The following is a 9,207-nucleotide window of genomic DNA, read 5'->3' on the forward strand; positions in this document are numbered from 1 at the left end:
CGATCAAGCGTAGATGACGGGAGTACTTTGACAACCTTTACAATGGAGAGGTTGACAACTCTACCATTGAGCTAGACGACTCCTTTGATGATACCAGCATGTGCTTTGTGCGACGTATCCAGGAGTGTAAGGTTAAGGAGGCGTTAAAAAGGATGAAAGTAGGCAAGGCGATGGGTCCTGATGGTATCCCCATCGAGGTGTGGAGAGGCTTGGAGACATAGCGATAGTATGGCTAACTAAGCTTTTCAACCTCATTTTTCGGTCAAACAAGATGCCCGAAGAATGGAGGCGGAGTATTTTAGTACCAATCTTTAAGAACAAGGGGGATGTTTAAAGTTGTACTAATTACCGCGGAATCAAGCTGATGAGCCATACTATGAAGCTATGGGAGAGAGTCATTGAACACCGCTTAAGAAGGTTGACAAGCGTGACCAAAAACCTATTTGGTTTCATGCCTGGGAGGTCTACCATGGAAGCCATCTTCTTGGTACGACAGCTGATGGAGAGATACATGGAGCAAAAGAAGGACCTTCATATGGTGTTCATTGATTTGGAGAAGGCCTATGATAAGATACCTCGGAATGTCATGTGGTGGGCCTTGGAGAAACACAAAGTCCCAATAAAGTACATTACCCTCATCAAGGATATGTATGATAATGTTGTGACAAGTGTTCGAACAAGTGATGGCGACACCGATGACTTTCCGATTAGAATAGGGCTACACCAAGGGTCAGCTTTGAGCCCTTATCTTTTTGATTTGGTGATGGATGAGGTCACAAGGGATAGACAAGGAGATATCCCATGGTGTATGCTCTTTGCGGATGATGTGGTGCTAGTCGATGATAGCCGAACGGGGGTTAATAGAAAGTTAGAGTTATGGAGGCGGACTCTAGAATCGAAAGGTTTTAGGCTTAGTAGAACTAAAACTGAATACATGAGGTGCAGTTTTAGTGCTACTAGGCACGAGGATGGAGAGGTTAGCCTTGGTGGGCAGGTGGTACCGGAGAGAGACACGTTTCGATATTTGAGGTCCATGTTGCAGAAGGATGGCGATATCGATGAAGACGTGGGCCACCCAATCAAGGCTGGGTGGATGAAGTGGCGCCAAGCTTCTGACGTACTCTGTGACAAGAGAGTGCCACAAAAGCTAAAAGGCAGGTTTTATAGGACAGCTATCCGACCTGCGATGTTGTATGGCGCGGAGTGTTGGCCAACCAAGAGACGACATATCCAACAGTTAGGTGTAGCGGAGATGCGCATGTTGAGATGGATATGTGGCCACACAAGGAAGGATCGGGTACGGAATGACGATATACGAGAGAGACTTGGGGTAGCACCGATTGAAGAGAAGCTGGTCCAGCATCGTCTCAGATGGTTTGGACATATTCAACGGAGGCCACCGGAAGCGCCAGTGCATAGCGGACGGATAAAGCGTGCTGAGAATGTTAAGAGGGGTCGTGGTAGACCAAACTTGACATGAGAGGAGTCCGTTAAGAGAGACCTGAAGGTTTGGAATATCGACAAAGACTTAGCCATGGACAGGGGTGCGTGGAAGTTAGCTATCCACGTTCCAGAGCCATGACTTGGCTTCGAGATCTTATGGGTTTCAACTCTAGCCTATCCCAACTTGTTTGGGACTGAAAGGCTTGGTTGTTGTTGTTGTTGTTGTTGTTGTTGTTTGATTAAATTTTTGGGATGTGACATCACTCGAGCAATTGAAGCCGACACCCAACAAGCACAGCCGGAGCCGCCGCTCCGACATTCACGCCAACCCCAAGGCCATTTGCCAACGACACCGTCACCCACGTGATCAATACCGACACACCTCCAGGACGACGAGCTCCGGAGCCGCCGCTCTGGCTTCCTGGAAACCCACAAAATGTCAAAACCATCTGAGACGATGTTGTGTATTCTTTTATGGTGTACTCTCTCTCACTCACAAAATGTCAACCAACCGCGGTAAATATAGTGGAGCGCGGTAGCTCGATGCTGCTCAGAAGGGAAATAAGTTCGGCACTCCATCCTGGCAACCCAACTCAACATGACAACATCCTACATTCCTACTCAAAGGAAACACCATCTTGGGGATCGCATGTTGGACTGGGAAGCAACGAAGCGGCAGAACAAAGACAGGGAGACGTAGCCAAATGATTACTTTTCCAGAGCCTTTTATAACCTCTCCCAAAAAAATTCAATATACACCATCCTCCATCCATCCCTACTCGAACGAGAACAGGCCATCATGTCCGGAGCATGGACACGACGAAATCTAGGCTCGTTTCCCCTCACCGGCAAGGCAATGGCCGGCCCGACGGAGCTCGTCACCAGAGCTGAGCCCTCTCCCTGATCATGTTGGAAATGGGGTGCCAGCCCGTGAGCCACGGCTTCTTGGCCGCCGGCGACGCGAAGTTGAGCTCGAACATCTCCTTGCTGACGTTGCCGCCCTCGCAGAAGCCCACCAGCCGGGCCACGATGTCGGCGCTCTCCTCGACGTGCGCCAGGTCGTCGGGGTCCGTCCACAGCTTGCTCACCAGCTGCAGCTTCCGCTGCTTCGCCTCCAGGGGCACCCGCCACTTGATGAACAGCCGCTCCCGCTCCTCCTCCGTCATCTTGGACCCCATCCGCCTCGCCAGAAACTCCCGCTCGGTCCTCAGCGCCTTGATGCTGCAATCGTGCAAGATGAACGATATCTGCCTCAGATGATTTCTTTTATATTCAATAACGACTGACGAAACATTTTTTTTAAACAAGGATGTGCACTTCTTTTTTTTAAACATTCAGTAACGACTACCTACAGCTAAAATAAAGACTGATGGCTACCTACAGATAAAAAAGGACTGATGGTTAATTAGGACACAAGTATGAACATGACGAAATATGTGCATAATCGTAGAAAAGGTTGTGGACTTGAGGTTGTTGAATGATGGTTAACTAGCACAGAAGTATGAACATGACGAAATCTGTTCATAATCATACAAGAGGTTGTGGTCATTGAATGATGGTTAACTAGCAAAGAAATGTGAACATGACGAAATATGTGCACAGTCATAGACAAGGTCGTGGATGTTGCACCATGGCTAACTGAATTGACTAAAGCTCATCAGGGTAGAGTTTCAACAGCATCTCTCTTTTCTAGTACTCTATTCAACACTACTTTCTTGCTTCTGGAGTTAACCAACATAATCTGTAATAAAACAGAAAAAAGATGACAGGCAGCATATTTACCTTGAGGCTCGAGAAACTGCAAGCTCGTCACCAGGTGCAGCAGGGCTTGCATCACCGACTTCAGCCAAATGCTGCTGCAACCACAACAGTCTTCGGACTTCAACTTCGATGTATATCTGATCTGCCGTGTCCCCCCTGAATAGCCGGTAGAACTGAGTCCTGTGTATGATGGATACATAACAGATATCCCAAAGTTGGATAATGTGCTGCATCTGCTCCTTAAACAATCTCTCCCATGACTCAGGACCGTCTTGTAGACATCCGGCACTTTCTTGTGGATCTTCTTCCATGTCATTTGGTTTGGCTTCATTAGATTCCAACTCCAAGACCTGCAAGAACATTTCAAGGGAACTATTTTAGCAGGAAAAACAAAATAATTTCAGTATGACCAAAAAGTGAATTTGTGTGCAGGCCAGGACCTGGCAGACAAGCAGCTGCTTTTGGTACTGAAGTTTCGCCACCCGCTCCTTCAGCTCTGTCACATAATCCCTGATGTTCCTTACATTTTCTTCAGCAGCATTTTGGAACATCCTCTGCATCTTTTTCATGTTCACTGAGCCGGATCCCCTGTTGCGAGGCGCTTCATCACGCAACGATATATCTCCAGTGTCTTCACTCTTGGCGGGAGTAGCTTTTCCTAAATCCTCATGAGACGCGGTATGACTGTCTGGAGCTCTGTTCTCAACTTCTGGCTCCAAAGTTCTGGTAGAAGAGTCAGGAGAGCAAGGTGCTCGTGCTAGATTAGGTCTGTTCAGGTTGCTCACGCCCAGTGGAAGAAGCATCCTCCTCTTCTTTTTTGACGCATTGGACTTTGTGGACGACTCATTACACTGCGTGCCAGCATTTGGAAGTGACATGACCAATTTGTCAATAGACCTCTGTACATTTTCTAGTTTCGCCTCAAGTTTAGCAATGTCACTGTCTTGCATATGCAGCCTAGTAATTTCATCTTTCAGGTCAGACCCATTTCCTTCATCTGTAATCATCTCAACGTCTCTGTTTTCAGATCTAACAGATTGCATCTCCTTGATTTCTGCCTGAAGTTTTGCAATAGTTTCCGCTGCATCTTGGTTGCCATGTTTGTGGCATTCAACCTCCTTGTGCAATACTTCAATAGCTCGGTTCGCTTCAACCTCAAGTTGCTGTTGCAGCTGCTCGAGCTTGCGAATCTCATGCTTTAGCATAAATGGAGCAGTGGATGATTGCCTGATTGAATTCCTTATCTTGATCATTCTACTAGGCTGTAGTGACCCAGAAAATGTGAGGCACTTTCGGGCCGTTTGTGGCGAGTCAAACGAATTCCACCCCTAAACGAAATGATGGATTTGGAAAAGATTAGTTAACAGCAAATAAGTTACGTTCTTGATGGGAAAAGGCAAAATCTTACTAGCTTGTCACCCATCTTCTTTCGTAGTTCTTCAAGTTGCGAACGTGCATTATCTCGTTCTTTCCTGAGTTCTTCCATTTCTATTTCCATCTGCAAGGTTCACTCTATTATACTAGACCAGTTGCAAAAGGTAAAAGCAAGCATTTCACCCTTGGTCAGAGACCTTACCTGTCTAATTTTACTGTCCTTCTCCATTATGAGGATCTCAGAAGGGGAGGCATGGTCGCTGGTCCTTTGTCCTGCTTGTAACCTAGCAACTTCCATTTGAAGCTGCTTCACAAGCTGCTTGTCAGATATAACCTGTATGGACAATGAAATGGTAAGTTGGATTCAGTAACCAAGGTTGTGACAAAGAACCTCATAGTCACACCTCTTACCATATTAACTTTTGCAGTATTTGTGACCTCCTTGGCACAGGTTGCAAAGAATAAAGTATTTCTAGATTGTTCTACGTATGTCAGGGCTGGGCTCATGGTACAGATGATGGCTGTTCTTGCATTCCCACCCAAAGAAAGTTGCAAAATACGTGTTAGCTTCGAATCCCGATATGGTATGTGTCCACTTCTTTTCTCAGAGCTGCAATTCAAATTTATATTTAAGAATCCTCAAATAAATAATAATTGGTATGTTTGAAGTTTCAACAAGGATGGAATTTCTTTTCCACAGATTTTGCTGTTAAAAATTAAGAAACATGTGCAGATGCTGGCTGTAATATCTTACTGACATAATCTTAATGCTAACTGCTAGTCCACATAACCTTTCAGTAATTATAAGCAGTGCTGAAGCAAAGGGGTGCACAGTTTCTGAAACTCAGGTATAACCAACTTTGCAATGTACAGAGTACTAATTATTTGCATTAATGATAGTTTATGCAATTTTTTAGCATCCTTTAGATATTTGACAGGTTCATTAGAAAAAAACATGGAGGAGCAAACTGAACTTAATGCAGTAACCATATTATTTTAGTGGTTATCTAAGTATTTACCATGGTTCATGCTGCTAACCTGTGAGGTATTCTTATGTAGAATATGTCTACACTAATATAAATTATTAAATGTACAATGAGAACCAAAAATTGTAGGTAACATAAATGAATTGAATTGAATAAAATAACGATCTAGTAATAGTTTAATATGACGAGTTTATCACCCTGCAATATGAAAAAACTATTGTTTATTAATCATCACATGCCAAGTGCCACTAGTGTTCCAAAAAAACTCATCCTTGGGTTTGAACTTTCAGTCATTTAGCCAACAGAACCAAGAATCTATTACTATGAGATGTTAACAAAAGAGAATTTGTTCATATACACAAAATGACTCGCTCAAGATTGTTGGGATTAGAATAACTAGAGGTGCATAATAACATCGTTCACTTCATAAAGTGCCTTAGTAAAAAATATGTTCATCTGATGCATTTCATTTACACTTCAGTTGAGCACTTCTGTATGAAATTCATTAGTAGCGAAGTCACCACACTAACTTGAGAGATTGTTACATATCTAACAAATAGCTAGAGTTAAGACTAAAGAAACAGTGCATCTAAGTAATTTGGGAACTAGTTTCCAAATGAATGCAGAGAAAGAGCTATTAAAGCTATCTGGACCAAATTTCCTATGTAGAAGTGCATTCACAAAAAAAAAAGAGACCTTAGCTTCCGGATGACTTTAGTCAAAGTCAACAAACTGCGATTTATATGGGATCCTTCTTTCAATCTTGCACCAATTGCTTGTGTTTGTGCAGCCCGTTCGCTTCCAGCAAGGTCAACGAAATTCTATAAAGAAAGCAAAAATAAAATAAAAAATTCATTAAGATCATGGACAATGAAAATCATCATCCCACATGCCAAAACTAAAAGTATTATGCTTACTAGACTGGCAACAAAAGATTTAACACAGCCTGACACCTCACGGAGCCTACTCTCCACTGTCTGCATAGAGATATATACACAAAAGAAAGGTTACTTCTTTGCTCAATACATTTTTCTTTGAAAGGTTGAATGTAAACAGGAAATATTTTTCTTATATACCAGCTTAATGATTTGGTGGGAACGTGAGCTAGCATCATTGAGTGCAGTCTCCCCAACTTGTCTTTGTCCTGCAGTTATTTGGTGGATCAGTAACAAAATATCACATAATTAACAGTACATATTTCTTCACAAATAATAATAACCTTCACAAATGCTGATTAGATGCCTCAGATGTTCTTTGTCCTTGGCAACTTGCTCATCCAACTTATCCACAATGGGTCCTTTCTGTGAAACCAAAATATGTTTTTAGAAGATCATTACATCATGAAGGGAAATTTCTTAAGGGCAGTGTATCGATCGAGCCAACAAACCTCAGGATCATCTAACAGCCGAAGGGAACCAGAGCCAGGTTTTAGAAGATCCTTCACATCCTCATTGTATATTTCCATAGCAGATATCTTGATAGTAAATTCCCTCTCGGGGGTCTAAGCAATAGACAAAATCCAGAAATGGTTATGTCTTAGCAGTCTTTAATAATTGCACAGAGTTGTTGTTTGAGAAGATGCACAAAACTCACATTTTCTATGTGCCTGTATATATCACTAACAGCACTCTCTGTCACACCTCTCATGGTAAATGTCTTGCCACTGCTAGTCTGACCATAGGCAAAAATAGTGGCTGCAAAACAAAGATAAGAAAAAGGTCATTTACAGATGATTATTCCACTAGCACCAGTCTTGAAAGTAAGCACTAATATACCATTAATGCCTGTCAATGCAGACATTGCAACATCCTTAGCTCCATCTTCATAAACTAAGTCTGTTTGACAACTCTGCCCAAACACCTTATCTGCATGGGATACATAGGCATTGATTAGTCAAATAGAAGATCAGTGCTTCCATGACAACAGAACCGATTGATCTGATCACGGGGCATTGTACCAAAAGTGTAAGAGGTGGGTGCAGCCCGGTCCTGTGGGGGACCCTTGTATAGAATTGTCTGGCTATCAGCACATTCCCACACGACCTGGTCCTTCATGGCCAGCTCCTTCTTACTCAATGGTCGCACCCTAACTGTGACAAATATTTTCTCCTCCTTGGACTTGGAGCTACCTCCAGGGGTAAGGGTCGGTGCACGCTCAATCTTTGACATAGGGGTGCTTGGTGGCCTTGATGCAGCCATGTCTTTTAGTTCTTGTTGGAGTATAAAGTCCTGCGGTACGAACTGCAGACAGAAGGCTGGGACAAGCACCAAGAAGTCAGCCTTAATTCTTGCGGAATGGCACAGTGGCAATTGCCAAGTTCAGTTTTCTAAAGAACAATACAGATATAAAATGAAGTAAGAGCTCATCATCAGCCATTAAAGACACTAATACTGACAATGCAAGAAACAATTTCAAAGAATGCAGGATATGTTGCAACTACGATCTCCACAGTTAGGTGCCACCTGTTGCTGACCGGTCCAATAAACAGTCATTAAGTTCCAATAACAGAAATAAATAAGCGTATCAGATTTTACTTCACCATTTATGGCTAACATTACACGGCTGTCAGGCCAGCAACGGTCCCCAATTTCGAATCATCAACCTCTGCATTTCCTGTAGCTGATTAAATGACCTAGAACAATACAAGCACAAATCCGGATGCTAACTAATTTCCTTATGATATGTGCTAAGCTGCATTCGCGCGGGTCAGGAAGCACAAATCCGGATGCTAACTAATTTCCTTATAGATATGTGCTAAGCTGCATTCGCGCGGGTCAGGCTCAGATGCCACAGTTTCCTATTCCGAACTACCGTAAGCGCACGCCCCAGAAATAAAAGGAATCATCGGCGCCAAACTCTCGTAAGCCAAAAGCATCTCAAACGCTAGTAACTGGATAACCCGAAAGCCCAACGCAACCGCTTACCGAAACCGGTCTGGCGAGCCGCCAATTCCTCCCGGAAAAAAACACTGCTATCAGTAGTCCCGCGCCGCGCAGGCAGCAAGCAAATCCGAAACAACCTGGAGGCAAGCAAGGAAGGGGCTGGTTAGTTAGAGTAAATAAACGAAACGACCAAAGCGAAACTCCGCGAGCAACCCAGGCGGGGGTTAGGGTTCGTCACCAGCAACTGAAATCGGCCCAATCTCGGAGGGATCTCTACCCCCGCGCCGGTCGCTGCCCAGCGAGTGAAGCGGGGGGAGGAAACCGCCGGCCACGGGCGGAAGCGGATCGGGAGGTGCGCTCGGGGGGGGGGGGGGAGACCGGAGAGGGCGCCCTCGCTCGCTGGATGAATTTGGGAGGGGGGGAGGGGAAGGAAGAGGAGGAAGGGGAGGAGAACAAGTGCGAACGGAGCGGGTGGGGATAGGGAGGTGGACGAGGCCGCAACGGCTACTTCGGATTTGGAAAGGCGTTACCGGAAGCCCCCCCGCAACTCGTTGCGACGTGGGCCACGGTCGGCCCGCAAGGCGCCTGGACCTACATGTCGGCGAGTGGAGTTTTATGGTAGGTTTTGGTTTCAGGTGCTTCGGACGGGGAGCTGTCTATGGCCGCTACTCGGGGTCGCCGCCGCTAGGCTACACGGGCGTGCGCTCGGGAATCGCGACGGCTGAATTTGAATTCCAATTTGAGCTTCAATTTGCATTATT

At 44.8% G+C, this 9,207-nt stretch overlaps 1 protein-coding gene across 1 annotated transcript; it reads right to left on the reverse strand.

The window, feature by feature from the left end:
• Positions 1 to 2,140: 2,140 nt before the first annotated feature.
• On the reverse strand, positions 2,141 to 8,857 carry LOC123452318 (kinesin-like protein KIN-7A). Its single transcript, XM_045128961.1, has 16 exons — positions 8,685 to 8,857; positions 8,489 to 8,583; positions 7,522 to 7,818; positions 7,340 to 7,429; positions 7,158 to 7,258; positions 6,952 to 7,065; positions 6,784 to 6,865; positions 6,641 to 6,708; positions 6,482 to 6,541; positions 6,261 to 6,385; positions 4,990 to 5,188; positions 4,781 to 4,912; positions 4,613 to 4,702; positions 3,645 to 4,532; positions 3,226 to 3,554; positions 2,141 to 2,664 (listed from the first exon to the last, which is right to left on the reverse strand). The coding sequence occupies exons 3-16, from the start codon at positions 7,760 to 7,762 to the stop codon at positions 2,322 to 2,324; spliced, it is 2,862 nt and encodes a 953-aa protein (XP_044984896.1). The 5' UTR covers positions 7,763 to 7,818; positions 8,489 to 8,583; positions 8,685 to 8,857; the 3' UTR covers positions 2,141 to 2,321.
• Positions 8,858 to 9,207: the final 350 nt, after the last annotated feature.

This window comes from Hordeum vulgare, chromosome 5H (genome assembly GCF_904849725.1).
Source record: "Hordeum vulgare subsp. vulgare chromosome 5H, MorexV3_pseudomolecules_assembly, whole genome shotgun sequence".
Taxonomy (NCBI): domain Eukaryota; kingdom Viridiplantae; phylum Streptophyta; class Magnoliopsida; order Poales; family Poaceae; genus Hordeum; species Hordeum vulgare.

What these genes read in the sequence shown, in the direction of transcription:
- LOC123452318 (XM_045128961.1), bottom strand. Translation starts at nt 7,762, where the DNA reads ATGGCTGCATCAAGGCCACCAAGCACCCCTATGTCAAAGATTGAGCGT. An exon ending in TCTAATCAGCATTTGTGAAG is followed by an intron (nt 6,709 to 6,783) that starts GTTATTATTATT and finishes AAATAACTGCAG; the next exon opens with GACAAAGACAAGTTGGGGAG. An exon ending in AGAAGATGGGTGACAAGCTA is followed by an intron (nt 4,533 to 4,612) that starts GTAAGATTTTGC and finishes CATTTCGTTTAG; the next exon opens with GGGTGGAATTCGTTTGACTC.